At 36.5% G+C, this 22,119-nt stretch overlaps 1 protein-coding gene across 4 annotated transcripts in view; it reads right to left on the reverse strand.

Annotated features, from left to right (window-relative positions):
• Positions 1-22,119, reverse strand: part of CACNB2 (calcium voltage-gated channel auxiliary subunit beta 2) — a 103,338-nt gene that overhangs the window by 12,223 nt on the left and 68,996 nt on the right. For all 4 annotated transcript variants that reach the window (XM_053956810.1, XM_053956733.1, XM_053956658.1 and 1 more), the window contains exons 5-9: positions 21,481-21,557; positions 17,514-17,647; positions 14,045-14,125; positions 13,705-13,763; positions 10,599-10,708 (exon numbers count right to left, since the gene is read on the reverse strand). In XM_053956810.1, coding sequence (XP_053812785.1) covers positions 10,599-10,708; positions 13,705-13,763; positions 14,045-14,125; positions 17,514-17,647; positions 21,481-21,557 — 461 coding nt within the window. The remainder of the gene's footprint in view (positions 1-10,598; positions 10,709-13,704; positions 13,764-14,044; positions 14,126-17,513; positions 17,648-21,480; positions 21,558-22,119) is intronic.

Raw genomic sequence — 22,119 nt, forward strand, 5'->3', positions numbered from 1 at the left:
GTAAAATACAGGCAAGGATACAACAACACTTTAACTCTGTCAATTCACTACTAACATGATGAACTGTGGTGCAACTTAGGGTCACTTATGTAATGCTATGGAACAGGAACATTCTCTGTGGTACACAGCTGGAGAAACACAACCCTCCTGCAAACCTGGGCTCATCCATAGCAGCCAGGAGTCACCAGGACTCAGCTTGAGAGCAGCAGCTACGTCAGCAATTTGTTTCAGCAAGACCCTGATGAAATAGCAGTTCCATGAGAGGGATGAGATGCAAAATGGACATGCATCTGGCCTGCAAAGGCCCAAGTGAAGCACAAACTGCTGCTTAGAGGCAACAAAGAAATTTTGATCTTCACAAGGACAGTGAAATTCACATACTGAGCACAGTACGACTTTTATAGCCTATTAAATTTGACCTTGGCTCCTGTCTATGGTATCGGTGGCTCTGTTTTGTTCATTGAAACAGATAGGTAAATTATTATTTCAACTCCAACAGACACAGAGACAAAGCATGTTTTTTTAAAACAGGGCTGCTGATATTACAGACAGATGGAATCAAAGAACACAACTCTGTCAATGTATGCAATACAAAATGATTAGCAACATCTCACACAAACGGCTTTAAAATAATTATATAAATTAAGGAGAACAGCTATCAGTAGCCATAATTTTTTATGTTAATTATTTTATACCAACACAATTACTTAAAAAATAATTAACCACTAAATTCCATGACTATAATTAATGAGAAGTTTAAGGCAACCTCAGGATTTCCAGAACAAAGGAGAAGGAAAAAAATGTAGTTTTTATCCCAGTGCCTTAAAACCACCAAGAAGGTCTTGCACCAAAAAAACCTGCTAGAAATGAGTAAAGGTCATATCTGAAATCCAAGAAAATTTAAAAAGAAAAAAAAAAAGGAAGTGATAATTATTGAGCTGTGCCTGCACCAACTCTAATAAGAACAAAATCATGAGCTTGACTGACAGAATTAAAATTTTAAATTTTCATTTGTGAGCATGTGTGTGTATACACATGCTTCATATTGAGTGCAAAATCACCAGTGTCTCCATGGGGTGCTGCTGTAAGCAGAATGCAGGCCACAGCAGGCTACCCTGGGCTGCTCCTGGGATCTGTGCTCCCTGGAGACAAAGCAACGAGTCCAAGACGCTACCAGGGTGATCCAATAAGCTACAAGGGGTTTAACCACAGCAGAGCAAGCTAAGAAGAAACCCCACAGGTATATAAGTGTTTGGTCTCTTTCTTTTCATCCTCCTCTTTCCACCCCTGGAGCAGCAATGCGGCTCTGGGCAGGCAGGGAGCGAACGAGGGCTTGGGCTGGACAGTCTCCAGTGCTTCCCCAGGCAGGGAGGTTCAGTCCCAGTCTCCAGGCAGGATTGCATGACCCACCTCTCACCGTGGGGTGTCCCAGTGTGGGGGAGCAGAATGCTTTGTGCCTCTGCTCCTGTATATCCAGCTAAGAAGGAAAAAAATCTTGAAAAACATAAGCAAGAGGGAATAAATGCTTTAGCTTAGTCCTCAGGCAACTGGTCAAAAGATGCCTGGATTACAGATGTTTTAATCAAATGTCTAACCTAAATGTAGTTTTGTGAATATACTTAGATTTCCCTGGCCTCCACCAAATAGCTTAGCCACTAGCTTGTTACGTAAAAAGGGGAGGGTGGGAGTGGGAGGATGACAATATTTTCCAGGAAAAGTGGCTGCATGTGTTACTCATGCCTAACAGATGGGGCTCCTGCAAGGGATAAGGCAGAAAGGAGAGAAGCATGTCTGCTGCTCTGCCTGGAGCTCGTGTCTGGGCTCTGCTGAAGGGGAGCTGTGGGGTGAGATGCTGCAGGAATGCAGGGTTTTCCTCCTCCTGCCTGCTGAGGCTCAGTTTAGGCAGAATTCAGATGGCTTTTAATGTACACACACGTCCAAGTGGTATTGACAGAAACAATGTCATGTTTGGAAACCTCAACAAAACCAAGATCTATTTATAATGGACTAACATCTCCTGAAATGCAGCACTGTAATTATGTGAAAATATAAAACAGATAGTGTCATTTAAAAATACTAAATGGCACATAAAAATGTCTACTTCCTGCCTCATTTCTCTGGGCTAGCAAAACAATAGCATTCATGGAATGATGCTTCTCATGCCAAGTTTAAACTGGAAGTAAATTTTAATGGCCTATGAATGGAAAAGATTGAAAGCAGCAGATTGCAGCAGTAACACAAGTGGTTGAGCACTGCACAAGGGTGCACTGAAATGACTGTGCCATGAAGAACCACAGCAGCTTCAGAAGGTGCCATGCTCCTATCATCAGGCTCCCTCACACTCTGTTAAGGAGTAATTGTAATAGGAAAACTGAGCAAAGAAGCAGTAAAACATTTATTTTGTCCACAGGATCAAGCAAGTGTCTCTGCATAGTTCAGAATGGACATAATCATGTCAGGCTGGCAACAACTTGGGTATTTGTGCACCATGCCTCATTACTCAGTGCAGTGCTATAGGTTTTTACAGATCTAGTCCATACATAGGCACCAAGTGTTCCCTTGGTCTGTTGTTTTTTTCCCAGAACAAACATAAATAAAAATGTTCAGCCTTTTTCACAGACAGGATGTGGAACTACTCCATCCCTGGCTATTCAACCCCTCCTGCTGATGGTGTGCCACTCACCAAACATTTGCGTATTCACTGAGTGGGAGAGATACTGACTCTGCAGCCTGATGCTCAGAGTGGGAGGCAAAACACATGGATTCCAGTTCCTTCTCCAGGGAAAGTTTAATTATTATGCAAAGTGCGTAAGACTCAGGAGGACCAACCAACAGCCATCCTAAAGGTGATCATAGCCCTGTCATGGTGATGGGGATGATGAGTCCATGCCTTTCTTAGCAGAGAACAGAACTGAACTCAGACTTCTTTGAGTTTTGGTTGAATAATGCAAACTTTTAGTCTTGGATAAAATGGGGACACAGACACCAGCTTTAATCAGTTCCACCAGCCCAGGAGAAATAAAAAACCTGGATCAATTCAACCTACAGTATGAATACCTTTAAGGGAAGCAAACTGTACTCTCAAACAAACATGTAACTAGCTAAAAATATTTTATTCACCTATCCAAGTATCCTGTCTATTACACAGATCTCTATAACCTTAGAAATTATTCTAACACATTGTTACACTACTTTGTTTCAAGCACATGTTTTGTTTCAATGCATTATCAATCACACATATTTCTAAAATAGTATAATGAGAAAATATAAGAACAGGTTGCTAAGAGTTATTTCGAATTTACAGAAATCAAGATTTTTTTCCCCCCATATACCCTTTGAAAACACTCAGGAAATTTAATTCAAATGCTTTGCCTGTACTGTATCAAAACCTTATTTGCAAGTTAGAATATTGGTAAGTTAGTAACAAACTTCTAATACACAACTACTGTTCATTAGGGATGATGAATTTCATTAGGGAAACTCTGACCTTAGATGTCAAGAAAATCAAGATTGTCCCAGCAGGATAAAAGAGTATTTTGGGACATGTGAGACTGATAAATTATAGCAGGTTTACTAAATTCATGCTACTCTTTCCCCATTTGCGGGCAAAAAGAAGTATAGCTACATCCTCATAAAACCCCAAAAGCTCTTAGCTGCTATTTTACTGCATCCTGGTTCAAGGCAGGTTCAGGTTAACCAGGTTGACATATTTAACACTAGAGAGTGAGAGTTATGGACATTTGTCACAGCTATCTTGAACATAAAATTATAAAGGAACAATCAGGATTTTCCTTAACACATTGAACATCTCCTTTATTTTCTTTGAACTGTAATAGGTCTCTGTGACTTTGGGAAGGAAACGCACTCTTGGTTAAGTCCAAATTTTGATTTCCTTTTCCTTGGCCTCTGTAAGTAATGAAGGATTTTTATGAGGCCTAGCTAGCACGCTTTTAAATTTATCTTTGATTTATAGTTGAGGAAGCCTTTACTTGAAATTTATCCTGTAGCACAACTGTCATTAAATTACCAGACATGGAGAATACATGGCAATATCATAGATGTATATAATATACAGTATGTATGTATGCAAATATATATATACATATGTATATATTTAACAAATAAATTGCTACCATAGTTTCAAGCATTCATTTGCCTTCTCACACAAATATCAAGGAAAAAAAACCCACAAGGCTGAAATTTGCACAGCTAATCCACAACTATCTCTTCGAGCATTTATATTTCATTTTCAGAAGACAAAACTTTATGGTATCAACCTAATGATGTGAATGGAAGCTCTATACACTTTTTAGAGATAGCCTTCCAAAGGTAGGTGCTCAATTGCACATGCAAACAGGCATGTAATGCCTGACAGGTTACTGCATATACACACGTGGAAAGGAAATAAACGCTCCCAGGCACGTGATGGCAATCAATTTACCATAAAGACAATGACACGTTTTACAAACACAGTCACATGTCTGTGTTAGAACACACAGATTAGCTGCACACATCTCAGAAATACACAATGGGATACCTAATCTGTAGTGTTTACTTGTCAATGTCAACTTTATTTTTATAATCACTTGAAAATAAATAAGGAAAACCAGCAAGGTTTTCTAAAAGAAAGACTTAGCAACACAGTACAGGATCGGCTTTTGTCTATCAGTGAGCCAGATGCGAGAAATACGGTGGTTCTGTCAGGCACAATAAAGCACTGAACACAAAACAGCAGGAAAAGTAATTTGCAAGCTTGTATACATACCTAAAACATCTGGAAAGGGAGAGCATTAATGAAGCAAAGAATGGAAAAAGCCAACACAATCAGGTTTTGTACAAAGCATACAGCATGAGGCAAGGTTATAACAAGTGTAACATACACAGAAAAAGGTTTGGGTCCTTTTGACAAAGAAATGCAGCAGAAGCACAAAGCTGGTTCAGTTTCTGCAAATGGCATGCATCCATATAAAGAATTAACTAAGTCAATTGGGGCTGATTTTCAGATTAATAAGATTTAACCACATTCTGTACATTCTTGGAGAAAAAATCTGTTCAAAATTACAGATTTCTTCTAGCCTTTTAAAGAAATTTGCCCTTTCCTTCAATTTAGTTCTAACATCTCACATGTTAAGACATGTAGCAATATTGACAAGCAAATATTTCCCTTTACATCAAAACAAGCTTAATTAGAGAGTGTCTAGTTTCAAACTAGGACAGAGAGGAACAAGACTGTACTATCCACCTAAATCTTTATCAGCCAGACACTATTTTAAAAAAGTTCTCAAGAACATTAATTTTATACTAAATATTCCGTGGCAGCATTGGTTTCCAATAAGTCAAATCCCAAGCCTATTTTTAACTGATTCCATTACAAAAGCAAACTGTCAGTCGATAGGTGTGTGTAGCATTATAAACTGATTGAGACTCCCTTATAATCCTGTAAATCCAGTTCTTCGTGGCTATTCCTGTTTCTGATTATCACATTGTTGCTGCTTGTCTCTTTGAAATTAATTCTGGTTCGTCTATTAAACCATTCCAAAGAATGGGGCTTACTTCACTGTTTCCTGTGCTATGTACAACAATGCAGACCTGTATTGGGTGATAAGGTAAGAGTTCTCAAAAGGAGGTAAATTTATTTCCCAGAGAAAAGTATTTGATATTAATATATCAAGCACAGAACCTTTTTACTACCTTAAGTAGTTGATGGAACAGTTATTAAAATAATAAAAAACAACCAAGTATTTTCAGAAGTCTAAGAAATAGCCTTCTCTGCTGCAGTTACAACTGCTGCTCACAAATGTGTTCATAAGTGAAGGGTAGATCAGTGGCCTGGCTGCATGAGGTACCACTACACAAAGTTTGATGAGTAAAAAAATAGCTTTCTATTGAATCTGAGAGGAAGGAGGGATTTGGATTAACAAAAAGCAGTTCTGGGGAGCTGTATTTGCTATATATATATAGCAAATATGTATATATTTTTTTTTTTCATAAAGGAATTTTTAAGTTGTACCAGACGTAGGAATTAATCACACAGATCTCTGTCCACGTGCCAATGACTGTTCAAGGAGAAGAGAGCAACTCATCTCCCCACATCTCATATTTGTGCAGTCAGGAAGCCCTTTAAGAGCAAACTAAAACAAACCAAAACAAATACTGTTTTTCCTTAACAAGAAAAAAAAATTTGTGATAAATACCAGTTTTAAATACCTAGACCAGAACTAAGTCATTATATATAGTCTAGACAAAAACAAACAAAACAACAAAAAAATCCAGCACAAATTTAGAATTTAGTATTTGCTGAAATTCTAGGGATTTTTTTCTTCCCCCCCCCCCCCCACCTCCAGTGATTTGGGGAAAAGAACCTATTTTTTTCATTTTATAGAAGGGAAAATGTAGGTAGAGAAAAAATTATTTTCCAGGACTCTGAGCAGACCTGCAGCAGATACTAGAAAAGAACTAATGTGATCTGAGTCCTGATTTAATTATGTATCTATAAAACTTGTAGTAGTAGGGAATGCTATTGGCTGCAAAGCTAATGCTAATAAAATATGAAATACCAAAACAGCTCTACTAAACCAAATCTTTTGCAATCTGTATTTCAAGAGAGCACATTCAGGAACATACAATATAGCTGTTCCTTTAGGGCTGCTGTCTCATTCAGTATGCAGCTCCATACACTGTCAACTGATAAGAAGCCATTAAATAATTTACTTTCTCTTCATTGTCAAAAACGTGTTTCACATCTCATTTAGAACACATGGCTCTAATCTTTCTCTGAAAACAGAATGCATAAAATATTTATGGGCTATTTTGTGGAGCTTACTTTGCTGGTATATGCAAAAAAATATTTTTCTCTTTGAAACATCTCAGTTAGGTGAGAAGCTGGAATTATTTGTATATTCCAAAGAGAAAGTTGAATTACAAAGAATAATCACAAGTTATGAAATTCTGGAGGATTAATTTTCAGAAATGTCTGATTCTTCAGAGTAATTACCAGTAAAATTTATATTCAGAACAGAAATGCAGGAAATCCTGATTCTTGGGGATTCTTTTTTTCCAAATGGAACACAACCTTGAAGCTTGTTTTAGAAGTCAGTACTAAGACTCAGGACATTCCTGATGCTGCTCTGTACTGTCAGTACAGACTATCAGTACTGATCTGAGAGAAGGAAAAAATTCTTTGAGCTAGGCTGGGAATGAAAAGAATACCTTCCCAGTTAAATATTTGTGAAGACTAGAGCCTAAAATAAGAGAACTTCTGGGGAATGAGGATCCACAAGGCTGATATTTTACAAGCTCCCAACAGGAGCTCCAGTACTACATAAAGGACTGCCTGCTTTCCATCCTCCTTCTCCAAGTCAGTGCATTAGCATGCAATATACTGATTTTGATGGCATACACTATTATTTGACAGGTCCAAAGCCTGAATTTCTGTTTCAGCTACAACACTCAGTCTTTTTACAGAAAATGCCTGAAGCACACAGAGAACCCTGGGAATTAAATAGCCATCTTCATAAAGTCAGTAGTGTACAGCAGTTCTGTATCAGAAGCAGTAAAAGCCACTATTGTACTGGGGCAATTGCACTGCATCCAATTTCCCACACTGTTTTATACACTTTTCAAGAATATTAAGGCAGAGGACCGGTGGAAAGGTAGTCTGTAAATATTTGATCAAAGACTGGATCACAGCATACATAACCTTAAGATACTGAAATGCTGCACAGTTAGCCTTATTATCACTTCCTAACCTTTATCTTGCACTGCTTGAATTTGTAAAACTAATAATATTCTTTTAATAGGATATTTTGTTGATTTATAGCAAATTCATCACACAAACTGAAAAAAAAAACCCCAAAAACTCCACTATATAGTGTGATATTACCACTCACCTCTTCTACTTCAGCCAACTAAGTATAGCAGTGGTGTATTGTCACCTACCAGCAGACTACAATGATGTTTTCTCATTCTGACTCTTATTTCTGCCTTGAGGTACATTGCATATAGGCAAGGAAACAGGCTGTAACATGCCCTGTACTTTTTTCTTTTGCCTTCTGCAAGGGTTTTCCACTGTCTTACAAAAGCAGTTACCTTTTCTGACTGCAGTTTATTTTATTTAACTCAGTTTTCCTCCCAACACTGCTGCTACATCACTTCCCTCCCTGACTTCCTGTCTGATTCCTGTCCTCCCATGGTTTATCCCATGACTAGAGCACTGACCTGGAGATGCTTTATCAGCTGGTTTGACTATCACAACTTCTTCTCCGTAAGTCCAACCTTTTCCATAATGGATTTTCACTACTTGCCTTCCTGCCTTAGCCTGGCCAGCCATCTATTCCTCCAGGTGAACATTTTTCAAGTAGATGAGTTTTTATTCCATTCTCCATGCTGCACAGCAAAGGAGGGACTGCAAATTGAAAGATGAGCATCTTTTCACCTCAGTGCTGCTTGACTGCCCTAACTCAGTCTGCTGGGAGCAGGTTCTGCTCAGCATCATTGCTGGACCTTGCCAAGGAAAGCTGAGTCTTCAAGCTATTCAGATGCAAAACTTGGCATGTGTTAATAGCAGCTTCTAATAATTTGGTCAAGTTTTCTCATTAGTTTCATAAAATTGCCCAGAAACATGTAACTGAAATTTTGTTCAGTTCACTACCAAATTTCAAAACCCTGCTAGATTACTAGAACAATGGAAGCATTACAGCTTCTGAAAGAAAAGGGTTTGAGAATATTTTAGTATACAAAATTAATTTTTGCCCTAACTTATGCTAGAATGACCCAGTTGCTCTGGTCAAAGATCTTCAAAGTTATTTTATAAATCAGTTGATTTTTAGAACAATTATACGCAACTGAAAACCTGATATGTAGAAGGAAATCTTAGTTAATAACAGGCCTGTTACAAAAACTAGAGAGATACATCTACCTATCTATCCACATATTTGCATATATATATATAAGCACTGTCATCTTTTGGGTGTCCCAAACTGAGGTTCTGTCAGAACTCCCATTTTAAATACCTCCATATAAAGAAGTACCTTGACACAAAGGAAAAATGTTGATGCTCTCAAGAGACAACATTTATCTCATGTAGAGTTCTACATGAGATAAATGTGTACAAGATTGGGCAGCATTCAATTTTTATTGATTTTTTTTTTCCTGTACAGAATTTTGTGATAGGTGACTCACTTGGAAGCTATAGACTACTTTCAAGCAAAAATTCACAGCCTCCATATAGCTGAAAGCAAAGGTTTTACGAAACAAATTTTCAATAAAGGGAAGTCAAAATTTTTAAGGTGGAGAGGCTTATTCTAAAAAGTACTACTATATTAGGCAAATGTTAAATATTCAGTCACACTTCAGGTATTGTTGGATTTTTTTTTTCTGCAAAACTGATAAGAACTTATTTAATACAATGAATGAAACTATTTTCTTGTTCCACAAAATTTACAATTTTTCAAGATGCAATGGTGTGTTCAGGGGAAACCAATCTCTCTCAAAGGCTACTAAGAGGAACCTGCAGCTCTCTGAAGGCAGAAACATGACTGAGCATTCAGCCGGGATGTACAAGTTGCCCTTTTTTTGGTATTTGATGGGGGATTTGTGCAAGATTTATTATGGGATTTTGTCTTGTATCTCAGTCAAGTATGTCAAGTACTCTTACACAAGTATGTAGATGTAGACTCCTGGAAGGATTCATCTTAGAATCATAGAATGGTTTGTATTGGAAGGGACCTTAAATGTCATCTAGCTCCAGCCCCCTGCCATGGACAGGGAACCTTTCCCTAGACCTCTTGGCTATTTCCAGGTGTCTCTACACAGGGAATGCACCAGTGACAGCAGCAGAGTCCTGGATACATCTCAGTCTAGAGGAAAGGCAAAGGCAGTCAGGAATTAAGACTCCAAAATTATCACCTTTTCCTTCTAACTCTAAGGACACCTTGAGATGGGAAGCTCCAGTGCAGCCACTTGTACTGTAAATGGTTACATTTATTTACAACTTCCCAGCTAAGCTTGTTTTTGTTTATGGGTAATAAATGTTTAATTATTGATACAACTGGACAAGTTTCAGTACAAAAAGACTCATGTAAGTTGACAGATATTTAGGCTATGAATGTAGCTATATAGTTTTTTAAAAACATCTCCCTTTTTACATCCTTCCTTTTTTTGTACCAACCTTATCATTAGTTAAAACTGATACAAAATTCATAAAATCTGTACTTCAATAATTTTTCTCAGGCTTCATGTCAGTAGCTATCACTACTAGTAATCTTATTAAAATAATGCATAATATCAATAATATTAATATAATTCCAAGTATTTAACCAGAAGAACATGTGTTCAGATTTTATATGGATGGCTGCCTCTCCCCACTGAGGCCAACAGCAAAACACGAAAACCGAGCACAAGCAGAATAAACAAAAATCAGCACTATAGGAAGTTTACCTGACAGTGATTTTAAAATTATTTCTAGTGAGAGGATTTCTGAATTATGGGAACTGTGATTTTCCCACAGCAGAGAGAAGGCTATTTTTAACTTACACATATGAAATGAGAGTAGCATACTTCACAGGCAATTTGTAGATAGCATCCTTACAGGTACTTACCTAGGCTCGATCTCGTGTTAGACCGTTCTATGATCGCATGCTTACTGGGATTGTTTAATACCGAGCGTTTGGCAAGCGAGATGTCTGCTGTGACTCGTGTAATTGATATACTGCAAAATAAATACAGCAAAATAGCACTGAACGTTATTCATCTTTCAGGGATGTGGGGAGAAGTCTCATTTAACACTAGAAGATGGCTAAGACTATAGGAAAATAAGTTCTCAGCAGCACAGTATGCTTCACCGAATATGAACAGAGAAAAAACTTTATCTAACTTAATACTGCTACAGTAACTACTGATAAGTCATCCTCCTACATGTGCCTGGGGAGAGGGGAGGCAGGAGGAGGTCAGGGATTGCTGCAGAAGTGACTTCACTGGGGTTTCCAGGTCTGGTGAGGGTCTGACATTTCACCAGTATCCCCAGTATGAACAGGCTGGTTTCTCCTTTCCCTGACTTCTTGAATGGTACTGAATGACAAGCTGGCTTACTTTAGCCATACCTGTAAGATATGTAGGGATATGCAGAATTAAATGGTAAAGGTAAGGCTTATTAGGGAAATGAGTCCAGCAATATAACTGAGGGTTTTTTTGTTTTGGTTTCGGGTTTTTTGGCTTTTTTATTGTTCAGCTTACTAGCATGTGTTTTTCTAACAGAATGCAAGAGCGACCTGTAATTTTCCAGAAAAATTCATGCTAGCAATGAAATGCTAGCACCTAAAAATAGGAAATGTAACTTGGAGAAGCACATTCTTGAAAAGCCTAGGTTGACTATCTGGCAGGCTCAGTTTTGTGTTTATGAGAAAAGATGAGCCAAGAAAGAAGTGGTTACTTTCAGTTGTTTGCAGTGACCTGCTACATAGCCTTCTGCATAATTTTCTTCCTAGGAAAACAGTTACCTTGGTTTATTTTGCTTTACAGAGTCAAAATGCACCCTTAAGTTTGTTTTAAAACTCTCTGGTCTAATGAGGTTTAGAGGTCACATTTTTCCACTGCTGAGAGTTAAATCAGACTGATGATATTCTCTTGTACTTCCTTGTAGGATTTTGCTTGCAATTTAAAAGAGGAAATGTATTTGCTAAGAAGTGGGAGGGCTCCTCTCTAGCAAGCACAGTCAGATGCTGTTTGTTCATCTGAAATGTAATCCAATAGGCCATTTCCCAATGAACTCAACATGTGTATGCACTTATCTAAAAAATGTCACAGAGCCAGAAGTTAATATGAAAAAACAGAATTATGTGCACAATATGATTAGTAATATAATTTTGGAAATCTAGGGGTGATTGAACTTAAGCTAAAGGCATAACCAAAAGTTGTGATTTCTGGCATAGCTCCTCACAGATAATGCCATTTGTCTTAAAATTAAAACAAGCAGGTATATTGGGATACTTGTTAGTTTTCTTTATTTGCTAATGGAAGGACAGTGCAAACTTTTACAGCTTTTGTGTTGATTTGGATTCTTTTATGCCGGTCTTTCTTCCTACAGGCAATAGTAAATTTTTGCCTTTTAAAATGAAATGATGATATACTAAACAATGCCAGATTTATCAGTCTGTTTGTCTATGAAAAATACTATTTTTCATTTTAAGACATTTTACCATCTTTCTGAGGACATTTTCATGTTTTTGAGAAACGTCACATCAGGAAGACCAAGTCTGCCCTTAAAACAAAGGATGCGTATATTGATATTGCAAGACAATTGCAACGAGAGCAGGGACAACAGTGTGGCAGCTCAAAGCAGTAGCATGAACCTGAGAATCTCTGCTGCAAATTTGTTCAGGATATTAAGTAATGATTCCAGTGGCTACTGAAGTTTGGGATACCTCAAACCTGCTACTATAGACACAAATTTTGTTTGGAATATTTGTGGTTTCATCATGCCACAGTTGGATCTACAACTGAAAATCTGACATGCTCTAAAATATTTAAAGACATAAAGATGCAATAATTTTTTTCTGCTTGCAACAAATGTTAACTTCCAATTCTGAAGGTGTGCTTATCTAGGGTTTGACAATCCTGACTAATATAACGAGGGATTACTAAAGCGGTTAGGTATTGACATCATTATTCTGACTGAGAAAATCCTCCAGCTTAAACTGCAATGTGTTGTATTTTAAAGTACTGAAGCTATTGACAAAAAACCTCAAGCTCCCTCTTCAAAGTTTTAACAGCAGCAGGACACACAGAACAGTGTTATGGATCTGACCACTTCCAAACTAAATAGAACATTCCTTGAAGTTACAGATTTTATTATAAGATCTTCCTGTTTTCACATTTTTTCTTCCCATCCATTAGGACATATTAGTCTGGAGCTTGATCTAATACCAGTATAGTCATGTCTGGAGAATGCATCTCATGTCTCTGCTCCATGGGTCTGTGATGTTGGAGTTATAGAGAGGGCACTGCTTTTAGAGACAGACTGTCATTTGACATCTGTACCACAGTAATGCCTGAAGGCTCAAATACAAATCTCACTGTGTTACAGCCGAGTGTGCTGCAACCACTAGGATCAGAACCCAGCTAGTGCAGCCAGTGTGCTGCCAAGGGTGACTGTATTTCAGCAAGGTACGGCACTGCCCCACCCCTTCATCCCATTCCTTTTGAAACTTCCCACTACAGAGCCCAGAACTACTGTCAAACCAAGCTCCTATCTTGAGGGATCAAAAGTTTGACAATCCCATACACCAGATAGTCTAAATCCCCTATCACTCTTTCTCAGCTCGATGCCAAGTGAGGAAGTAGAGCTGAGGAAGAACCGTGGCTCTTGCCAGTTTGCTCAAAACCTGGGAAACATTGATGAGATATCACTTGAAAATATTTAAAATCACTTTTTAATCTGTAGATAAATATCTAGCAATTTGGAGTGGGAATGTCACAGTCATCAAGAAGACATCCTTTTTTCCACTCTCAACAAATATATGCCCCAGAACACTTCTCACTGCAAAACAACCTCTGCATGCTCCGTCAAAGAAACTTCCAATCCACACTTATATTCCACTGATCAAGGAATTAGCTGTCATTCCTAATTTTGTCCAATGTTATTATTTCTTAAAAACCTGGTAATACCCAAATGGAACCTGAAGTATATTTGCATTGCAAAGTACTTACCGCCCTTCGAATCTATGTTTTAAAAAATCAAATAATGCTTTTTGCATCATATCTGTTACCTAGAAGGAAAAAACCACAAATGAATAATTGCATAGGAAATTCATAATACTGAATGCCAAGAATATTATAGAATAAAGCTGACAGTAAATCTCGTATCCGAACAACGGGATTGGAATGCAATTTATTCTTAATCTCAATTTTGAGATGAAGTAAAATAAAAAATAAGCAGCTCTTCAGTAGGAGTAAAAACTGTCTGATGTTTGCCTATGTTATAAATTATCAAATACAAATGAAGCACAGTATTTTGTAAAAAATGAAAGTATTTACAACAATCAGTTACCTCATATCCCTTCAGAGAAGGCCCCACTAAAACTACTGGTCGCATAGAAGGCACTACATCATAGGGAGGGATGTGCTCTGTCTGCAAAACAGAAATAGTTTTCAGTATCACAACACTCAGAGAAAGTGTTATACACTTAAGTATTAGGAACTGTGAATTTCCAGTAATGTCACAAGAATCTCAGATTCATTAACTTTTCCCAGGAACCGGTAGCACAAGATAAGTACATAAGAGGTTCAAAGATTTATTTTGAAAAAGCTTTTCTTTGACTTTAGGGTTTCCTACTGTTTTCATATATACTTTGGGTAGTTAAAAACTCTTATTATGGGTCATGCACATTTCCCACTGCATAATAACTGGTAAATTGAAAAGGTTATTTCCAACAACTAATGAATTGAAATGGTTAATCCTACAGCTGTTTTCTGTTTTCAACAGAAATTTTATATAGGAAATTATGAAAGAGAAAAATAAAACAAAAGGGGATGAGAAAAGTATAATGCATCTTTTTTTTCAAATGTTCAGATTTGCACACTGTTTGGAAAAACATTGTGACATCACTGCAAATTCCCATGGCAGCACTCAGTGTGACATCCACATTTGCACCCACAATTCAATTACAAATTAAATCAAAATAATGACTGATCAAGTTAGTATTTCTAGAAAATTATCATAAGCAGAGCTTGGGATAGCATTTCTTCCACTTTGGGAAGTTCTTGTCACCACCCAAGAATGGATTCTGGTAGTATCATATTTACCAAAATACTAACTGATGTATCATGCACAATTTCTAAAGAAGTATTCTAGCATACAAAGATAAAATAGATTGCCTCCTTTTAAAGGTTGCAAAAATTTGATATTGCTATCACAATAAAATATAAAAAGAAATAAACTGTTAAGTTTGGTTTGTTTTTCTTCTTTAGTAAGTGGCTGTTCAATATATATCACCATGAATGAATGGGTCTAATCAGAAAGAGGTTTTTGTTCGTAAGGAAAGTTTTGGTTTATCATTGTCTTGGGAATAAAAGATTGAAATCCAAACCCAGAAATGTGTGGGTGTTACAGAAAAAGAAATGCCAGATCTATTTTTCAAATGCTTACATAGTACAAATACATCAGTCAAGATCACAGAATACAGACATTGTTCATTGTTCCAGAACTCAATGTATCCCAAGGTGTTTTGCAATAACATTAAAATAAGTATATACATTCCAAAACACAAACCCACAAAGACAGACATTTATAGTGACAGCACACAATGCTACACAAGCAGCAGTCTAAAGCAGTCTAAAACACAGAAAATATTTTTGTGAATGTCCCTCAATGTAATTTATTTTTTGTTACCTGTAGTTTCACAAGATAATTAATAACATAAGAATGAAGACCAGTGCCCAAGGCATCATAAGCATGTGAGATGAATTTATTTTTCACAGTACAGAATCTGACTCAACATGTTTCAAAGTGAACCCCTGCAATTAGGCTGGGCCTGTATCCAAAAACAGTCCTCCACTGTTCTTGCTAACATTTTTAATAATCTGATAAGCGTATTTGAGACAGATTCAAAGAAAAATTCATTACAGTTGTGCAAGTGCTTTTAGCATGAGTGCCCTGATGCAACAGATCTTTGTCTTAATGTGGCAGAGTTAACCAAAGGCATTCATGCTAGAAGTTAACCATCTATTTGACAATCAGGGCAAGCACAGAAATTACCTTATTTGATGGAATATGGGGTATTTTTAAAATCTGTTCTGTTGCAATGGGCATTTTTTCTCTAATTTTTACAACTTGAAATAATGAAGCTGTCAGCGGGAAATTGAGTAGAAGTTATCTAATGGAAACATTAAAGTTCTTTAATTTAGCAATGGAGAATCTAATATTTTCTAAGAGACTGGCACTGAACTATGAAGCTTTCACTGCAGATTCAAGTTCAAATATGAATTCAGAATAAAAACTGGCAGATTTCAACATATGGCTTTTACTCAGTGGTTTGACTCTGTAGATTACTTTGGGATGGCCATCCAGTACGCAGTGTAGATGTCAGTATTACAAACCCCACTAACACTAGTAATGATTCTGATATGGAAGAAAAGAGGCACCACAGAGTCAAAGAAAGATGTGGAACTAACCCTCATCCAGGTCTAAGGTGGTTCATCTGGAAGCTGCAGCTTTGAAAGATGCTTATGCAGACAGCATCCAATACATGTCAGGATGTATTATCCAATTAAAAATATGATTAAGTAAGAAATTACTCAGGAGTAAGAACCCGCTGTTGATTTCTACACCAGGCTTAACAGACCAAACTGAAGCCAACAGTAGTGACTTCGGAAATGAGAAGGATTCAATACTATGCAAAAGAGTTCAAGAAAAGAGAGACAAAAACAAAGATCTACTTATTGAACACGAGACCATCCACAGCAGGGACAACAATGTCACTTGGCACTGTGTAAGCACTATAACAGTCAGTTATTACCTGTAGATTTAAGTGAGTGGTTAAAACCAAATGAATGAGAGCTATGAAGACTACAGATTTTAAAACAAAACAGTCAAAATGTGGTATTTCATTACATAGTTTGGCTGCTACCTAATGTCTTGCTAACTTACTCCAGCAAAGGCCCTAGAAACCTATTGCAGCTTTTTGCAACAGGATGTCAGTTGCATAATTCTGTAGTTATCTAGGTTATCTGTGGAGAGACATAGGCTCTCCTGGGAACCACCAGTACCACTTCCAATAGCTGAGATACTAAAAAAGTCTCAGTGATGGATGGCAAGAACATTTGGCTGGTAATTTATACATAACAACAGGAAAAACCTGAAGTAAACTGTCAAAACAAGTCTGAGGATTTCCATTGGCCTTGTGCACTTGCAGACTTTCCACCTAGTGAATTAGAAGCTTAAGTATAGACTAAATTAAAAATAGAACAAATTTGACAATTTGTTTCCAAAGTCCAAACTGAGTATCTGATAGATTCCAATAATGATTTCAACAGAGTAACAAAGAAAAAAAAAAAAAACACTTGAGAAAGATATAGAAAGAATAAACATGCACTAGAGAGGTGCATTACAAAGCTAGAAATAATTTTCTCAAACATTTTAGAAGTGTGTCCTTTTATTCCATCAAAAAGGATAAGTATGTAGCAGAGTTTCACAGACACACAGAACTTTTGCCTGTTTTCCTGTAATGAATTCACTATCAGCTCAACACATCTCTTCATCCTTAATTCTAGAATAGCTGCACTGTTAATCTGGAGTCATAATGCTAATGATGCCAGTGGCAGGATAAACACAGGCTATGTCGATATAAACTTACCGATTTCTGCTTCTGCTTAGCTACAGCAGCATGGAAAAGAAACAAAGAACAACAAAGCATGCATGTTATTGGCTTGTCAAAGGACGCAGACAGTTAACAGGACTAGAAATGCGACGCAGTGCAGGTGAGCAGGTGGACAGATGGGAGCTTGGAAGTTGGTGTTACCTTCTTAAAGAAGGGCATTCTTTTCTCTTTGGAGTGGGGTGATGTTACACTGTTTGCACTGGGTTTGGGGGAGCGATGGTTTGCTGGAATATCATTTTCTTCTGCATCTAAGCCAGTGGCATCTATGTCTACAGCTATGTACAGACAAACAATTCAGAATTATCAGATGACAGGGAAAGTAAAGATAGGTTAAAAAGGAAATTACAGGTAAACAGAAATAAAAATGTCCAGAGTAATAAATAAAGAAATAAAGAAATAAAAACTAAAAGTTGACCATGAGAAAAAAAAACCACAACAAAACAAAGGGAAAAATTAAAAGTGCAGTACTTTAGAAGATAGAAGGCGATCTGTAAGAGCTACTGTAACATTTACAAAATAGACCAATGGCCAAGTTTGTTCTTGTTACACCAGCGTAAATCCAAAATAATCACTTGAATAGATAAGACTTCCACCAATGTAGACAACAGAACTTGGTCAACAAATCCAATAATTTGGATTATTTTATAGCAATGAACACTAATTGAAAATGGGTATCATCAACTGAAATTTGAAATGTTACTACTGTGTCTATGGAAAATGAAGAATTAGAAGAAAAATAATTCTGTTGACAAAATCAGCCAGATATTGGTACAATTTTATCTACATTTATCTCAGGATGGACTACAATTGGCATTTTTAATCTTTTAAATAAAAATGCATTGTACTCATAAGATACATTTATTAGGAATAATTAAACATAGATCTACTAATAATGAAAACTAAAAAGAATGGATAGCAGAAGAAAGGAAATTTATTCCAGCTTAGCTCAGCAACATGGATCCTATGTAAAGAATCAGGACGTACGTAGGGTAAAATGGAAGTGAATACAATAAACCATTGCTGTTCAATCTCTACCCCAAAAGAATATATAACAAAAAATGCTTATACCATAACCACAAATTATTTACCCTTTTTAGCAAGTAAGTAATAACAGTTTCAACAGGAATCCTCAAAGACTCAGTAATAAATACACTTTCAAAACGCAAAGCCATATTATCCTGAATGCTGAGTAGAACAGATACCTGCCAACCACATGCAAAACCAAACAAAATCTTTCTCGTTTACAACAATCAATCCTAATCTTAAGTAGTGGTTTAAACTTGTCTTCAGAAAGCAAGCAGATGCACAAAAGTGAGCCATAAACAGTCATACATCACCACCCTCATGTGTGAAGATGTTACCCACCCCTCCACTCCCTCTGGTAACACACACTTATCTTGCCATGCCATGATGTCGAACCGAGCCTAACCCTAAAAAGATCTGTAAGCAGAATCGTTTGTATTGATTTTATCCAAATCCTTAATTAATCATTGCAAACTATTATGAAACCATCTTAGTGACCTGATTTCATCTGATTCATGAGTGGGACATCAACTAATACAGTGGCAAGTGCTATTAAATTATGTAACAAATAAATATTTCTGTCAAGCCTACATGCAACTACTGATGGAACAGATACTTGGGGCAGCTATCTCTTTTGTTTGCATAAAGTGCATTTTCCCACTTTAATTATCCACAGATCTAATGCCTTGATGCCTGACATTCCCTGAGTTACTGTGCCTCTGAGTCTGTCCTTCCCAGGAAAAACCCAGTGAGTAGATCCGCATCCTGTTTCTATAATCCTGCTCCTAAAAACAGCCGCAGAAATCATGCAACATTTTCTTCTAGCAACACTATTCCTTCATCCTCTTCATATAGTATAAAAAGAGCATATTATCTTTTCTTGAATACAGGCCAGCACAGATGCTGTAAATCACTCACAATAAGACACATTAAAACTCTTTTGGTACTATGTTCAACCGAAATTGTCTGTAAAGGAAAATCAGTTACCTTAAGCTTTTCCTGTAAGAAAGAAATGCAGGATTTGATCAGCTAGTTACCAATATCTCCTTTTTTCTTTCTCAGTCTTCACATTATGGAACATCTCCTATGACAATGCTTTTACTGTAAAATATCTTTAGTTCACTGGGGTCTTTTCAGTCATTTTCACCATTATTCTTACCCAGTTTGGTGGCTTAACACGACTGTATGGATTGTTTACTATATCAATATTGATTATTTAAATAGATATTAGCCTCTCTTTCATTTGTTATTCACTGGTTCTTCATCTTATTTGTGAGTTTGTTTTGGTTTGGTTTTTCTGTGGCACTATTTTATGTTGAAAAAACCCATCCCTGACTCAAAGTAAAAAATGAAATTAACTAAATTAACTTAGTTAGTATTCTTCAACTTATTAAATAATTGATGTATTTGTAATTGATTATATTTTCAAAGAGAGGAGGTATGGGAATAATAATTGAATTGTGCTTCAAAGTCACTTGAATTCTTTTAGTCATAAACTATGCCTCTTTAACCTTTCTTAGGATGTCATACGCAAAAATTATTGTAGAATCAAAATCTTGGATCACAGAATAAGTTAATGTGCACTATCCATACATATTTTCGAATCTTCACTGTAACTGAATAAACTTTAACAGATTTCCTTCTTTCTCCAGAAAACCATGTTTCTTGAAAGACAGTGTCTGAAGAAATGACTCAATGCAATGAAAATTAGAGGATGGGTGGCAATCAGTCAGCTGGTAATCTAGGTGATATCTGTGCTCCTAACTCTAAATTCTGTGCAACATTTTGGAAATACATGTACTAATCTTCAAGTATTTTTTGATAGCAAATAATATTACAGCATTTCACATGCTCTAACTGTAAAATTACAACATAGGTCGAGTCGATGGACAATTTTACTACAAAAATGCAGTTGTTGAAAAAGTTGGCCTTAACAGTAAACACATAATTTTAAAGCCATGAGAAAATAAAAGATTAAAGTGTGTTCTACACACTTGTTACAGACATACATTAGTAAACTAATATAATATTTTCAAAATAAAAGAGAAGTTAAATTGAGGTGGAATTTTTATAAATAAATTGCAATTGCAATAAAGTTGGTTGTTACTAACAAATCCATGGTTTCACAAGACAGATACATTTTTAAATTGATTGAACTAAATGAAGCCACTACCAAAACATGATTTAATTTCTCTGTCTCCCTTTTAAATGACCAAGTAAATACTTTAAAATCTTCAGGCTCATTTTAAGATGCCTGCTCTGTAGACCAGACTCAATATAAATGAATATGATTGGAGGATACATGTCTTTGCCCTAGTAAAAAAGGCACTAGCAACACTCATTAATATTTTCTGTTTTCAGGTATTTACAATGTATAGGAGAAGATAAAACATCCAGCAGCACAGCAGCTGAATTCAATAGAATTTTTTTTGTGATCTTCTGCTGAGCTTTTTAAACGGAGCTAATGCCAGCATCCTCCCCCAACTTGCCATGTATTTGCTTCATATCACGTGAATCCAACCTAACTAAAGTTAAATCTGTATGTTGATGCTCTAAGTACAAAGCAGTATTTTTGAAAAATTTATCAAAGGCAAAAAATATCCAGCATCCTAGAATTATGTGAAGCACATCCTCATGATCAGAATTGTGAAACTAAATGTTCCTGATGTTTTAAAAAAATGCCTTTCTTAATGCTACTGCAGAAACCTCTCAGGAACTTCTATTTTTATTGCTGTTTTTTCTCCTGTACAAGGAAGTATTTATTGTTCAGTATGAGTGCTCAGACCAGACCAAGCCTTCCACTATGCTACTGTAACGTAATCTCACAGATCTATTATGTCTTTGCTACAAAACTCTGTGATAAGAGCAAAGAGGGAATTTTGTGCATTAACAGCTCTATCATTGTCTGAACTTGCTGGTATTGACCCCATTACTTCAAACCAACCTAAACCAGCCTTATCTGGAAACACGTCACTCGGGTTTTACCTAAGAAGAATGGGAGTAAGAAGAAGAGGTCTAATGGTCCATGAATTTTAACAGATTAGGTTCATGAGTCTCTTTACTGAAGGGTTCACAACCTACTCACCAGATGATGGAGGCGTTGATTTTCTGGAACTAGGAACGATGTCACCCAAACTGGATGAAGAGTTTCCTCCTGATTTACTGGAGTAAAGTAATATATTAGTTTGGAGTTTTGTAGCTTTTTCAATATTTAATCTAGTTTATTTATTATCTGCCTTCTAAATGAGGTGCTAGTTGTGAGACAAAAAGTATTTCTGGCAGAGGTATAAAATATACATCTCCCACAAAATGTGCGTATGTTTTGAGACCTGAGGAACTGCAAACATCAATCATACTTTCTGTGCTGCTGTGCAATTTATACTGCTGCTCTCACTTCCTCAGTATCTTAATACAATTCAATATGGCTACTGGTACACATTAATTAATATTACTGCCCATTAATAAGAGTAATTCTTAAGCCAGTGAGCATATCTGTTTCCTTTAGCTGAGGAGTTATTGATAAATTGCTAATGAAGATGAGACTGTGTCTATCATCTTTTCAATTTAATTAATGTACAAACTCTTTTGCTTTCTCAATACAATACAGCACTTAAGAAAAAAAGTCTCTCAAACAAAATTAAAGCAGTCTAAGGTTTTTGTCAAGTTCTGCTTTGTGAAAACCTATCCAAGTTGTGAAAATGAAACAACAGTTCTAGTCTTTTTT

Source organism: Vidua chalybeata, chromosome 1 (genome assembly GCF_026979565.1).
Source record: "Vidua chalybeata isolate OUT-0048 chromosome 1, bVidCha1 merged haplotype, whole genome shotgun sequence".
Lineage (NCBI taxonomy): Eukaryota > Metazoa > Chordata > Aves > Passeriformes > Viduidae > Vidua > Vidua chalybeata.